General features: G+C 42.0%; 1 protein-coding gene across 1 annotated transcript; it reads right to left on the reverse strand.

Moving 5' to 3' along the window:
* Window positions 1–317: 317 nt before the first annotated feature.
* Window positions 318–14,758, reverse strand: MUSTN1 (musculoskeletal, embryonic nuclear protein 1). Its single transcript, XM_082266169.1, has 3 exons — window positions 14,631–14,758; window positions 6,565–6,685; window positions 318–461 (listed from the first exon to the last, which is right to left on the reverse strand). Exons 1-3 carry the CDS (start codon window positions 14,643–14,645, stop codon window positions 355–357), a joined length of 243 nt encoding a protein of 80 aa, XP_082122295.1. The 5' UTR covers window positions 14,646–14,758; the 3' UTR covers window positions 318–354.
* Between the last annotated feature and the right edge of the window lie 1,370 nt (window positions 14,759–16,128).

The following is a 16,128-nucleotide window of genomic DNA, read 5'->3' on the forward strand; positions in this document are numbered from 1 at the left end:
TTCTCTTGGCATGAGCAACTGCTTGGTAAGTTTACCTTAACCTCCACTTTTCATCACTAAATCACTTCATCTACAATCCCTGTACTGCAAATTCCAAAAAAAAAACCTTTTATTCATTATTTTTTGAGGCATTTCCCTACCTAGATTCATTATTAGAGGTCAACAACTACTCCTCATACTCAAAAACGAGATTGCCTGGTACCATATCAAACTATGGGGTACAAAATGCATGTTAAACTCCAACTTAAAAAACAAAAAGTAGAAAATATTTTTTTAAGACTTGATAAATGTCCATTCCATTTAGAACTAGGGGGAAGTTACGATGAAAGAAGCTTTTCACTTATTTAATGTCCATTAGCCAAATACACTCTTCGCTGGCTCTTGTTTGGGCTTGTCGAAGGCTGTTTCATCTCCTGTCCTAACTTGACTAAACACGGATGGAGCTGCACCCCCAGCTTGCTCTGGAAATAAGAGACACTATTAGAAAACATATTTGCTTCTCTCTTTTTGCTGCAGTTTTTAGCCAAACCATTTAAAAACATATATAAGTAAATGACAGCTTTAACAAAGAATCCCAACTTCTAAGAATTGTGATTCTAGAAATCCACATGACCACCTTGATAAAGATTCTGCAATTCTGTATCTCTCACTTTCTCTATATACACTCTCCAGCCACCTTATTAGATACACCTTGCTAGTACCAGGTTGGACCCTATTTGCCTTCAGAACTGTCTTAATTCTTCATGGCAAGGGATTCAACAGGGTGTTGGAAACATTCCTCAGAGATTTTGGAGCATATTGATATGATAGCATTACGCTGGTGCTGCAGATTTGTTGGCTGCATCCATGATGCAAATCTCCTGTTTTCCACCACATCCCAAAGCTGCTCTATTGGATTGAGATCTGTTAACTGTGGAGGCCATTGGAGTACAGTGATCTCATTGTCATATTCAAGAAACCAGTTTGAGATGATTTCAGCTTTGTGACATGGTGCATTATCCTGCTGGAAGTAGCCATCAGAAGATGGGTACACTGTAGTCATAAATAAACGGACATAGTCAGCAAAAATACTCAGGTAGGCCGTGGCCTTTAAACGATGCTCAATTGGTACAAAGGAGCCCAAACTGTGCCAAGAAAATATCCCCCCACACCATTACACCACCAACACCAGCTGGAACCGTTGATACAAGGCAGGGTGGATCCATGCTTTCATGTTGTTTATGCCAAATTCTGACCCTACCATCTGAATGTTGCAGCTGAAATCAAGGTTCGATATGTTGTGCATTCAGAGATGGTATTCTGCATACTTTGGTTGTAACGAGTGGTTACTGTTGCCTTTCTATTATCTCAAATCAGTCTGCCAATCCTCCTCTGACCTCTCACATCAACAAGGCATTTTTGTCCACACAACAATATCTCTGGATATTTTCTCTTTTTTGGACATTTCTCTGTAAACCCTAAAGATGGCTGTGCATTAAAAAATCTCAGTAGATCAGCAGTTTTTAAAATACTCAGACCAGCCCATCTGGTACCAACTACCATGCCACCTTCAATGTCACTTAAATCCCCTTTCTTTCTCATTCTTCTGATGCTTGGTTTGAACTTCAGCAAATCATCTTCACCACATCTAGATGAATAAATGCATTGAGAAGCAGCCATGTGATTGGCTGATTAGCAATTTGTGTTACCAAGCAATTGAACAGATGTACCTAATAATGTGGTCAGTGAGTGTATACATACATACTAGGAGGAGACATAAAGGGCCCAAAAGACAAAAGGAGAAATCTGTTTCTTAAAGTATAACTAAAGGAAAAACGTTTTTTTATTTTTCGTTTTGGACACAGTGGAGATGGATTAGAACACCTATCAGGTTTGTACTGCTGTCTGTTCCCACATTAGGGAGATTCACCGTCTCTATTTGTCCTGTTTACCATTATTATTGAAAGTGAAAGTACAAGAAAATCCCAAACTTTGGGTTGTCCCCAGAAAAGTAATAGAAGGGGAATCTTCCAATGGGTAAACTGATTCTGGTGACGTGGGGGACCCCAAGGGATTCCTTTAATCTGGAGAGATTTCCTCTCACTTCCTGTTTTGGGTATGGGACAGAAAGTGAAGGTATATCTCCCCAATGGGACACAGATGGGGAAAAAAAATTGACAAGGGTTATAATCCTCCCTTAATCTATAAAAAATGAAAAAAAAAGTTTTGCCTAGAGTTTTGTAGACAGTTTTTTTTCTTCATTTTGCGTAAAGTAGTTAAAATCACTGTACATTTTTTGTTTTTGCTATGTCTCCTTAGGATGATTTACCTTCACTTCCTGTTTTATAGACTCATCAAGAAATGAGAGGTTATCTTTCCAGTGTAAGGGATATCCCTCTTAGAAAGTTTTCATAGGAACAAATGTCCCCACTGGATGATTTCTCCTACAGTGCCTTGCGAAAGTATTCGGCCCTAACAACTTTTTGACCCTTTGCCACATTTCAGGCTTCAAACATAAAGATATAAAACTGTAATTTTTTGTGAAGAATCAACAACAAGTGGGACACAATCATGAAGTGGAACGAAATTTATTGGATATTTCAAACTTTTTTAACAAATAAAAAACTGAAAAATTGGGCGTGCAAAATTATTCAGCCCCCTTAAGTTAATACTTTGTAGCGCCACCTTTTGCTGCGATTACAGCTGTAAGTCGCTTGGGGTATGTCTCTATCAGTTTTGCACATCGAGAGACTGAAATTTTTGCCCATTCCTCCTTGCAAAACAGCTCGAGCTCAGTGAGGTTGGATGGAGAGCGTTTGTGAACAGCAGTTTTCAGTTCTTTCCACAGATTCTCGATTGGATTCAGGTCTGGACTTTGAATTGGCCATTCTAACACCTGGATATGTTTATTTGTGAACCATTCCATTGTAGATTTGGCTTTATGTTTTGGATCATTTTCTTATTGGAAGACAAATCTCCGTCCCAGTCTCAGGTCTTTTGCAGACTCCATCAGGTTTTCTTCCAGAATAGTCCCGTATTTGGCTCCATCCATCTTCCCATCAATTTTAACCATCTTAACTGTCCCTGCTGAAGAAAAGCAGGCCCAAACCATGATGCTGCCACCACCATTGTTTGACAGTGGGGATGGTGTGTTCAGGGTGATGAGCTGTGTTGCTTTTACGCCAAACATAACGTTTTGCATTGTTGCCAAAAAGTTTGATTTTGGTTTCATCTGACCAGAGCACCTTCTTCCACATGTTGGGTGTGTCTCCCAGGTGGCATGTGGCAAACTTAAACAACACTTTTTATGGATATCTTTAAGAAATGGCTTTCTTCTTGCCACTCTTCCATAAAGGCCAGATTTGTGCAGTATACGACTGATTGTTGTCCTATGGACAGAGTCTCCCACCTCAGCTGTAGATCTCTGCAGTTCATCCAGAGTGATCATGGGTCTCTTGGCTGCAAGTTTAGAGGGACGGCCAGGTCTTCGTAGATTTGCAGTGGTCTGATACTCCTTCCATTTCAATATTATCGCTTGCACAGTGCTCCTTGGGATGTTTAAAGCTTGGGAAATCTTTTTGTATCCAAATCTGGCTTTAAACTTCTCCACAACAGTATCTCGGACCTGCCTGGTGTGTTCCTTGTTCTTCATGATGCTCTCTGCGCTTTAAATGGACCTCTGAGACTATCACAGTGCAGCTGCATTTATACGGAGACTTGATTAGACATTAGGTGGATTCTATTTATCATCATTAGTCATTTAGGTCAACATTGGATCATTCAGGTATCCTTTCTGAACTTCTGGAGAGAGTTTGCTGCACTGAAAGTAAAGGGGCTGAATAATTTTGCACGCCCAATTTTTCAGTTTTTTATTTGTTAACAAAGTTTGAAATATCCAATAAATTTCGTTCCACTTCATGATTGTGTCCCACTTGTTGATTCTTCACAAAAAATTACAGTTTTATATTTTTATGTTTGAAGCCTGAAATGTGGCAAAAGGTCGTAAAGTTCAAGGGGGCCGAAAACTTTCGCAAGGCACTGTATAATTCTATTCTGGTGGCAACTCATTCTCATTTGTGACGTTGATGATCTAACAATTAGAGAGAGCAAGTTGTCCTAACACAGAGAGCCATAAAAACCTGACACAGGTACACAGCTAGAGCCATAAGAACCTAACACCGGATCTAAAGCCTGACCACTGTATCCAAATCTAAAAAAAAGTATGGCTTTTCACTCTAATTTAAAGTGCATCTAAAGCAAAACTTTTTTAAGGAGAGTAGGGGTGGTTGTAACCCTTGTTGAGTTTTATTTTTGCTTTGTTTTATTGGGAGAAAGTTTTCTTTACTTTCTGTCTGAGGGCTGGCTCACACTAGATGCGGTGCGAATTCGCTGCAAATTCGCACCGCTTAAAAATCTCAACCTGTTCATGCAAACTGATTGTGAAGAGTATGTTAAGTTAATTACACTCTGCAATCAGTTTGCCAAATGCAGCACAATTTGCAGAATCAGATCACATTGGTGTGAACAGCCATGCGATCTGATCCTGTTGCCGACATAAAAAAAAGGATCCTGCACGAGTTTGGTCCTAATATGATGCGAATTCAGCCATACAATTTGTATGGCTGAATTTGCATCGCACAGACATCACATGTGATCTGCACAGCAATGCGGTGCGAATCGCATACGATGTCTGCCTTTGCAGTAGTGTGAACAGGCCCTTAGACACCCCACAGTAAAAATAATTTTTTCCAAAATGAAGGGAAATTCCCTTTTGATGCTGTCACCAGAACAGGTGTCCCTGGTCCTCATACTATCATTCCCTTAGCTTCTTTCTGTGGCAAGGCGAAATCTTCTAATTGGTCCCATAGTTATAGATGAATCAAAAGGAGTCAATCTGTAGCTAGCAGAAACACATGGTAGTCCTAATTTTACCCACATTTAATGAATATTTTTTTACTTCTATAACCCAATAACCGAACAGCCATGAGCATGAGGGTCTCTGCATGCTAATATCAGCACACAAGTACATTAGTAATGTTCTGGTGCCTTCAGAGGCCACTAGATGGAGCTGATGATCATGGGAACTCAGAGTACAGTAAAACCTTGGTTTGAGAGTAACTTGGTTTGAGAGCGCTTTGCAAGACAAGCAAATTTTTAAAATAAATTTTGACTTGATATACAAGCGATGTCTTGATATACAAGTAGCGTCATGTCACAACTGGGTATAAAAGAGAAGAGAGGCGCCTCTAAGTGTAGCAATATTGTTACATTTAATGAAGGTTTAATATTTAGCAGCTCACATGGTTGATGATTAAAACAGGCACATCTAAGTATGCAGTCATCCGGGGTAAAGCTTTCCACATAGACCATCCTCCGCACTGCCATCTTCATCACACCCTTCCACGCTGCGCTCCACGAGCGATTCAAAGTTTCGCTTTCAGATCACTCTACTACAGGGTAGTCTTCCCAATCACAATTGCAGACTGACATTGGTGTGAGCCAGTGGTTCAGAAGATGGTCTATGTGGACAGCTTTACCCCGGATGCCTGCATACTTAGACGTGCCTCTTTAATCATCAACCATGTGAGTTGCTAAATGTTGTACCCTCATTAAATGTCCCCATACTGCTACACTTAGAGGCGCCTCTCTTCTCTTTTATACTCTGTAGCTCCTGCTGGATTTTGCTTCTAATCCCCTTGTGGAGGCGCCATTTGTGGATGGACATTTTATGATGACACAACCTATCACATTGCTATAATCTTTGTATATAGACTATAAACTGAAAGACTTGTGAATAAATGGTTGTTGAACGAATCATCTGAGTTTCCATTATTTCTTATGGTAAAAATTGCTTTGATATAAGAGTGCTTTGGATTACAAGCATGTTTCCGGAACGAATTATGCTCGCAATCCAAGGTTTTACTGTATTAGAGAAAATGCGGGAAAAGCCCAACTGTGTTTGATTTCTTTTTTTTTTTTGCCACTGCCCCAGGACTCTGATGCCATTCCCTGCAGTAATTCTTTTTCCCCACTAGATGTCCCCCATTTAAATATTGCCCTCAATTAACTCGCAGAATAATATGTAGGTGCAGGGGAGTCATGGACCCACCCCTGTGGCCATTACGTGGCACCATGCACTATTTAAGCAGGCTATTGACGAGTCAAAAACCATATGTTCTGTTAATCGAGAAATTAAAATGGCGCTTACAATTGTGCCATCATGTGTTTTGTTTTTCAAAACAAAATCCAGCATGTTGGATCAGGCACTTCCGATTGTGACACAAAAATCGTACGTCGCAGCTGGCACATTAATGTTGCAAAAAACAAATGACCAAGAAATTTTATTCGGTTTTCAACTTGTCTATAACGTGCCTTGGTGTAATGATGCAGAAAGGCACTGAAGTTATAACGTCATTGCCACTTTCTACATTATTGAGGATCATCCAGCACCTGAGAAGAGGCAAATATCTACAAACCCACTCATTTTACTTTTATTTAAATACATTCCCTTTAAATCTTTCTCCTCTGATTTTGTACAATGCTATTCTATCTGAATAGCAAACACTCCTATGTGCTTAGACTCACCACATTGTTTCATAACTTGGTACGTTTTGGACTTGATAGGAGTTTGTTGGGCAAGCTTATTCCTCGCCCCTTTCAGATCTTCTTCCTTCACTGCTGGCCTCTTCTTTTTAATAGGCTCATTCTTGAAGAGGAAACAGAATAAAAAATAATTATTCAGCTAGTAAAAGAAATATGCTAATCCATAACATTTACATAGTACATAGGTAGTCTGTTTGAAAAAAAAAGTCCATCCATTTCAAACAATAGAAGGGGAAAAAAATTATACAATCCTATCTACACAATCCTATACCCACAATTGATCCAGAGGAAGGCAAAAAAACAACCAAAGCATGATCCAATCTGTTCCAGCAGGGGAAAAAAAGATCCTTCCTGATCCCCAAAGAGGCAATCGGAATCCTGGATCAACCTTACCTAAAAATAAGAATATACAATTATATTATGTTGTTGGTGGTTTTAAAGTGTTTTATGTATGTAGCAGTATTCCCAGGTCTTATGCCTGATGTGGGTCTGCCATTGTTACCAGTGACACCTCCAACACATTTGAGTTGTGACCCCAGGTGTGAGAACTGAGACAATGACCATTCTGGCATCTTTGGTTTGTTTTGTTGTATTTGTGGATGGGAGAAGGGAATGAGTGGGATACTCCTCTTGCTCAACTAGGTATACTTTGGGACACTTATAGAAAAATGCCTGTTGGCGCTGTCTTGACACCAGCTGAATGCCTACCAGCGGTTCCTGACACCTAAAGATACTGTAGTACTGAAACTGTGCTGGAACCTCGACTTTAACTCAGAAGATCCAGGACTGTAGAACACTTGACTCCTGACACTCTGTTTTAGCTCAAAAGTCACTGAACAGCTCCCTCCAGCCCTGCACTGGCTGAGGTAGATCTGTGTAGATACTTGTGCTGCTGCAACTCTTAACCTTGTACACTTCCCACTGTACACTGACTCTTCAGGGCCCAAACTACAGGCGCCCCTTTCACACTTCAGGGTCCTCTACCTAGGTACCCCCTCTAATACTTCAGGGTCCTCCGACTAGGTACCCCCTCTAATACTTCAGGGTCCTCCAACTAGGCACCCCCTTTAACTGCTAGCTGACTCCTGGAACCTTCTCTGGAGTAGTACCCTCTGACACTAGGCAGACCCCCAGGGGCAGTCCACAGCACTCACGACCTTGTAGGCTTTCCTGGAACTGGACCCCTCTCTCTCTCCGCTGGTTCTCGGCACACCGGATCCCCTCTGCAGCTCAGCTTCACACTCTCTGGATTCCCAGGCCGCCACCCGGGACACCCGCTTCCTCTGACAGGAGGAGAGACAGCCGTACTCTCCCTCCTGGGACTCTGCTTCCCGCCAAAGACGCTGCGTCATGCGTTCCCTTCAAACTTTTACCCACTCCCAGAATCCTCTGCAGCAGAATCTGCCTTCTGGGGTAGATACAAGCCTGACTGAGCCACTGATTGGGTTTCCTCCACTGCCCTATGAGAATCCTCTCACAGAGCCAGTGGGGAGACTCCCATCTCAGTAACATCACATGACAGTCCAGCTGAAATCATGGCCCTGCTGTTAAGCAGCCAAGGCCCACTATACTTTACCTAGCACCTACCTGTAGGGTGCTACATGTATAAATGTGTTGTAAAGAAAAAAAGGAAAAATGTCTAATAGACAATAATAATATTATAAAAAAATAAAAATAATTTTTATAATAAAAAAATTATAAAAAAAAATAATAATAGAGTATGAAGAAAAGAAAAATATTAGTATCCAGTCATAATTTGTGTATCTAGAAAATAATCCAGGCCTTGTTTTAGTAACCTACTGTATAAACAGCTTACATCTTCTTACTGTCCATTTATAAATAATATACACTGTATGTATAAATCGTGGCAGAAGAGTCTAGAAGCAAATAGCTTCAGAATGCCCAGGATGGGTACACACTGATGCAATGCATCACATCACACCGCATTCTTGTGCAAATCACATACGATTCTGTACCTGCGATTTGAGCCCATCATTTTGTATGGCTCAACTCCCACTCCAAAATGCATGAAGCAGGAAGACGCGTTAAAAACACATTGCAAAGAACACACCAAAAAATGCATGAAAAGCACAGGCACAGCCTTACAGCAGGGCTTATTACAGAATTAAAATAAAACATTATGCCTTAAATAATACCGAAATGACAGTGTTTATATAAGGGACAGGTGCATTAAAAAAGCACCTCGGCAGAGAAAAGAACACTGCCTTTGCCGAGCTCTTCCAATGAAATTGGTACTTGCCTGGCTGTCAAGTTGATCTGTAACTGACTTGGTCAAGTATGTGTATCTGGAACCTGACTTGTCTTTAACTTCACTTGCCATATGCATATTACAGGCCAGTGACTAAGAAAGTGAGAGGGATCAGCATGAAAGCCCAGCAGCTGGCATTTTTAGGAGGTCAGCAATGGCAGCCCTTAGGCCCCTTTCACACAGGCATACTCAGTTGAGATCAGCAGGGGATCAGTCTACTGATCCCCTACTGATCAGAGCAGGGCAGGCAGATGACACATCTGTGGCCACTCAATTTATGGAGCGTGGACACAGACAGAGTCTGCTCTGCCTTATAGGAGGTTGGCAGTTTCGCCTGAAATACTAATAGATGGCCCTGATCAGACCCGTATTGTGAAAGGGGCCTTATATATTTCTCAATACAGGTCTCATTTTACCACAGTAAGCAGCAACTGGAAGCTGACCACACCACTGCCCAAAATGCAATAAGAGAACACCATCTCAATCTATAAAAAAACATTGGGTCCACATGCCTTGGTTGTACACAAGAGGCCAATCGTTCTCAGCATGTATTCGCTATCAATGGTGAAATCAGCTGATTTCCAGACCTCTTAACTAAAACTTTCTTATAGGTTATAATTTAAACGGCTCTGCCATTAGACATTACAAAGGATTAAGACTATATTACTTCTTTATAGCCTAACTCCAGTCAAAACATATTTTGTTTTTGTCTGTCACCTTATAGAAAGTGGGGGATCTCCCCAGTGAGGACAGAGCTTTTAATAAAAACCTTACATAGGCTCTAACCTTTGCCACTTTGGCTGGAGTTGGCCCTTTACTCCTTAAAGCTGAATTTCAGGTATGGCAATTTTACATACGTAGTTACATTGGTCCAGCTTGGCCCAGTATGTGTGTACCATAGCTGTGGGATCCCAATGGAAGCTAGAAATCACTGCAGCAAACACTGCTACTCCAGTGCTATACACTAGCTTTTGGGTCCTGTGCCAAGTGGCTGTCCTGCTGCTCTGTGAACACAAGAGGTTGTTCTCTTGGTACTGGCACCATTCAGAGAATAATTAGCATTTTTTCAGTGAGTGTAAAGCGTTTTCTGGTTGGACGAGGTGGAGAGGCAGGGTGGTGATGTCACAATCCCCACCTTGCCCAGCCAAAGAACACTTTGTATTTTTTTTAGAAAATTAAAAATGCTTCCTGAATAATGCCCATGCTGTGCGGGGAACCTCCTGTGTTCAGAATGCAGCAGGGCAGATGCTCAGCATGGGACCCAGAAATTAGTGGAGATCACTATAATAGCGGTGCCTGCTACAGTTCTTCCAGCTATTCCAGTCCCCCCCTAAACGGGGCATATTCTTACCACTGCTGTGCTTGAGGGATGGGTTTCTGAATGTAGGGCGCTCTGAGTGTAGATCTGCAGTGTAGATCCCGCTCCGGCCAGCAGAGGGAAGCTACAGATGGAGACAACCAGAGGACAGCCGCGCTGTCGGAAACAGCGTGGAATTTAGGGCCTGGAAGTAACATCGGGAAGCGACCCTGCAACTGCTCTGACCCCCACTGCCGGAGAGGAGAATGAGCCATTCGGTATTGGTTTCGGGTATTGGCGCATTTTGCTTAGTACAGATACTTGTGAAAATGCCTAGTATTCCCTTTTTCAAAGTAATCGCTATGATTGGCCAATTGTATTGATCAGATTATTGGAAACCACAAAAAGTGGTCTCACTCTCAATGGACCACCCAATTGGCAGGTTTATGAAAATGCTAATTGCTTTCCAACACAGTTCCCCAACCAGGAGGCCATTCATTTACTACAGTTCAGGTCAGAGGGGGGCTAAACAGAAAACTCCCAGTCTATTGACTATTTACTGTATTAATAGAAGTTGGCAGACTGCAAAATATTAGGGGGCCTTTCATGAAGCTCTGGTCCACAGTTTAGAAGTTTAATATTACTTGATGATGATGGAGGAATCCCTCCCGTGGAGCCATTGTGTTCTCCCTGGTGGGAGGAAAGGGGGAGAGGGTGGGATGGATGAAGCCGTCCCAACCAGGAGAACAGAGTCCCAGCTGAAACGGCTGAGATTCAAACGGCTTTAGCAACGAGGAAAGCAAACATGACAAAAGTACCAAGAATGCTATCCATGTTTTCTTCTTTTAATTTTCCATTACTGCTGCAGATAGCCATTAACCATAATAATAGTAAAATGTTAGCATCTGGGTCATGACATTGAACAGTGCCATTATTTAAAAAAAAAAAAAAAAACAATTCTCCAAAACCATGAACATAAGAGCTAATAGCTTACTCCTAAGACTACTGGCGGTAGCCCTATAGGCCTAGAGATACACAGGAGTTTTTTCGTAGATCAGTCATAGTACTAAAATTGGTATGATTAATCTTTTATAACAGCAATACATCCTTAAATCGATGGATCAAATAGCTCAGTATTAAGTTATACCACAAGTACTATGTAGTAGCATTTTGTAATGATCAGTTGCACATAACTGGAGCATTGTTTTATCATGGACGATAGATCACTACTTCACACTGTAAATGAGGTAGATCTAAAGTCAAAACTTGTAGGTTATGGTACCACTCTTCCCAGTAGGGACACAAACAGCAATAATCCAATCCCTCAACACTTTGCCTAAAACTAAAAAAAAAAAAAGTTTTGGCTTTACATGTACTTTAAGAAAAGAATGATTGCATTTTGGGTGGAAGTTGGAAGGAGGATTTGAGAATTCTATACTACACCATTCTGTGCCCCATCTCTGGCCATGTGGGCTTCAACTGTATATGCTTCCTTATTGACAACTGCACCGTCTAAAAAAATCCCTTCTAATGTCTAACAAGGATTTCTTCAAAAGAACAGTAGAGTAAAATAATTTTCACTATTAAAATATCCACTGACTCCCTAAAAAAAAAAATTGTGACGTGGCATATTATCCATATGTGGACTTTTCACACTCTCATATTTGGAGAGGAACAGTAAAAAGCAACAACTTAAACCAAAACAAGCTTCACAGCAGAAGCATAAGAGCTAGAAATAATAAAAAAAAAAGAAGGTGCAGACATGTAAATGATGGATAGCATGCATTTCAAATTACACAATGAGTTTATGCAGCATGAGTGACTACTTTATAAACACAGGCAAAGAAATGTGCAAGTGCTCAGATAACAGACTCCCTTTACATAGGCATTATGGCATGCTGCAGTCATTCAGATGGGGAGGGGAGGTCAAAGCTTAATCCTGGAGCTGGCACGAAACTGGTCCTGAACCTTCCAGCAGCTCTCGCATATAAAGATCGACATTCTGTTGTCATAAAACCAAAGAGCAGGAGTGACCAAGAGTGCCTTCTAATTTAGACTTGGTGAGTCACAAAGGCACCTTGAGAGTCTACACCAACTCAGAATCTGTATGTAATATGGGTTAAAGTGAGACCCCCAGATGTGACCAGTGGCTTGGAATACCAAGGACTAAGCTTTGTGGATCATAAGGGATTTACAATGGGTGTTTTATGGAAATTCCTAGAATTGGACAATATACTTCTTTTGTGTTTTACTGGATTACCAGGATTTATTTATTTTTTTTTATTTTTAAACGGTTTTTATTGAAGGCAAAAGAAACATGGTACAGCAATATGCAGTGAAAATAGTAGGAACATGCCTAGATAAAACAAGACACATTGAGATACAAAACTGCTGTATATAACATACAAACAACATGTAGCAAATGCAATACATATATGGGATCGACCCAACATACCGTCTGGGATGCAATGAGGGTACGCTCAAACTATAGGTGTGGCCGAGGCCACGCTGCGTGGATGGACCCCCACACAGAAGGGGTCTCAACCAAAACCAAGGCATAGTTCTCTAGTGGGTACGCCAGGGGCCGTGTAGGGGGGGGGGGATGGGTTGGCAGGTCTGGAAGAAAGTTGGGTAAGGGGGGGAGGGTCATGGGGGGGAGGTATCAGCAGGTGCCCGGAGGGAGCCTCGAACCCTACTAGGGGCCCAGGTGGGAAAAGAGAGCCGGTAGTGAGGACGCCCAATCAGGTGAGTACAAGGCTGTCGTCAAGGCCAGGAGGTAGGCAATGGTCAATCCAGGGTCACCATAGCCGTTCACAGGGGGCCAGTTTGTCCAACAGAATTGCTTCCGTTTTAGCATGGAGCATGGCTTGGGTAACCCTGTGTAGCATAGCCAGATGACAGAGTGTGGGGGTTTTCCATGCTTTTGCGATGGTTTGCTTTGCAGCCGTTGTGACATATAGGTAAAGTTTAAATTGACGGTGTGTAAGGTTAGGTGGCTTGCGATTCAGGAGAGCAGATGTCGGGTCAGGAACAAGAGAGACGCCAAACATGGTAGACAAAGTTTCGTGCACTTTAGACCAGAAGGCTTGAACCACAGGGCACTCCCACCAGATATGTGCGTGAGTGCCTGAGGATTCGCATCCCCGGAAGCAATGTGGGGAGTACTGAGGCACATATTTAGAGATCCTAGCGGGAACCAAATACCATCTGGTGAGGACCTTGTAATTTGTTTCGAGTTCAACTATATTTGGGGATGCCGATTTGGTAGCCTGCCAGATTTGTATCCAGTCCTCATAGTCAAGTGTGATGTGTAGGTCACGTTCCCACTTGGCTATGTATGTGGGCGGGGTGGTCTCCTGAGCCGACAGGAGGTGGGCATAGAGGTCAGAGAGGAGTCCTCGTCTGTGAGGGTCAGTTTTGAATGCGCGTTCAAAGGTCGAGAAGGTGGCGGAGTTCTCCCTAATCGGAGTAGATTGTGTAAAGAAAGGCTTGAGTTGTAGGTAGCGGAATATTTCCCCAGAGGGGAGATTATAAGTTTCCCGCAGGGTAGGGAATGGGCAGAAGGTGCGCGGGGTGAAGAATTGATGGGCCCGTATCAGGCCGGCACTAGTCCAGGCGGAGAAGGAAGTCCGCGAGGACCAGGCCGGGTAGAAGGACGGATTGTGGAGAAAAGAGAGTAGGGGGTTATGAGGAGATTGCAGGTGGAAGCGTCGGCTGAGAAGTTATTTTTATGCGACATATAATATTCCCAGGAATTCAATTTGGTAACCTCAGCATTCAGCAACTTTAACAAAAATATACAACCTCATCAAAGTTATCAAAAAAGCTGGCCATCATATAATTGCTTTACCCAAAACGAATGTTTCAGTTTTTTCACTGAAATTTTAAATCTCACAATTTCTATATACTCCTGTGATCTCCATATGTAGTTGTGGTGCCATTTATGGAAAAAATGGGTACTCTCCCTGGTGGACTTGGACAGTTAAGAGCAGAACTAACCGTAGGTGGGTGGCAGATCTCACCCCTGGAAAAGCAAACATAAGATTTAGTCTACCAAACTTGGCTTGTAATTACAATCAGCTTGTACTGGCCCTTTAAGGAATAGTACAGCTTTCCATAAATTATTTATTAGCACTTGACACAATTGAGCACCTTATAGTGCATAATTTAACAGTACCAAAACATTCTAAACAAATATCAGTGTTATGAGTACAATATAGCTAATAACAAGGCAGACTTAAAGGTCATACAAATGTTTATATAGAGAGAATCAGTTGGAAGTTTAGGTATATAGTAGATTTTATGAAAAGAAAATAGTATGTACATGCAAAAAAAAAAAACATATTACAAAACTTTTATAGTGGAGGAGAGGGTAAAAAAGACAATACTAGTATTTGCATAGACTAAAAAGAAAATGTGCACAAAAGTATTTAACTTAAACACCTAAAATACTAGGCAAAAGAGTAAATATTCAGAGCTTACCTGTGGCTGGGACATCTCTGCTTTCTATCTTCCTAACACACAGATACAATGCCTCCGTGCTTTCTATTCCCAGCCTAGACAACTGTGTCTATATATAAGAAGGGGCTGACGTGTGGGGTGGGTGTCACGTTAGTATACTACATACAGCCTTTTCCAGAGAAGCTAGACACTCAAGATATTAATCTGAAAGATGACTGCAGTTCAAAGAATTTAAGCAACTGTTTCTTAATTTTGGGTACAAGCTACAGCAGTTACCACATTTATAAATATATATATATACATCACTAATTTCTGTATATTATACAGACAAGGCGCCTGGAGGCATTATTTAGAAGCCTTATTTTTATATCAGGATAAAAGAGGTTTAAGCCAGGGGTCCTCAGACTTGTTAAACAAAAAGCCAGTTCATTGTCCATCAGTCTGTGAGCTGAACTGTTGCCAGTAGTATTATTATACAAAAAGAAGTACGATCTGACACTAGTCAGATATCAAAAATATAAAAAAATATATAAAATCCTGCACTTATCCCGTTACCACTTAGTGGGAATAAACCAATCAACCAGTGATGCAATTTAGGTAAAACAATACAAAATGTGACTAAACAATAACTAAAAAAAATATTTTGAAAAGCTGCAATCAAAATAGTCCGAACACAAGAACCTTAAAGCCAGTAAATTAAGAAAAATTGGGCGCTAATCATATAAAAACTTGATAATAGTGTAGGAATCTAATGAAATATTACAAATAATCATGTTAAAGAAACATAGTGTTCATTTGAAAACCTCAAAGAGTGGGGCGTGGCCAGGCATGGCATGAGATAGGACGTGAGTAGCTGGAGCTCCGCCGGAATCGAATCCTGTACCATCTATCCTGTCTCCCCGCGACTTCTTACCGAGACCCGCTGCTCCCCAGGACACTCCAGAGCCCATCCTGTTATGTCCCGCCAAGCTTGATAAATTTTGCCGTCAAGACAAAGAGCCCTCCTCCCAAGATGGCGCCGGGAAGTCTCAGGACGCCGGAGCGGCGGCGGGCGCAGACACAGCAACGGTCCTGAAAGCCATATCTGCCTGCCAGGTGACCCTGACTACAAAGATCGACGAAGTGAAGGTTGATATTTCCCTGATCAGGCAGGATATGAGGCAGCTGCGGGACAGGGTGACCGAGGCTGAGAATAGGATCAGCAGCGTGGAGGACTCCCTCCCCCCACTCCAACACTCCACTGATCATCTCCAGCGGCAAGTTCACCAGATTCTACAAAAGCAGGATGATCTGGAAAACAGGCTACGCAGATGCAATTTGCGATTCATAGGATTACCGGAAGGAGTGGAGGACTCGGACCCCTCTAATTATCTGGAACAGCTCCTCATCCAGACGTATGGCAGAGAATCGCTGTCGCCAACATTTGTTGTGGAAAGAGCGCACCGCCTGTCGGGCCGCCCGCCACCTCAGGGAGCCCCGCCGCGCGCGTTCATAGCGAAATTTCTTAATTATCGTGACA

This window comes from Pelophylax lessonae (assembly GCF_965119305.1).
Source record: "Pelophylax lessonae genome assembly, chromosome: 8".
Lineage (NCBI taxonomy): Eukaryota > Metazoa > Chordata > Amphibia > Anura > Ranidae > Pelophylax > Pelophylax lessonae.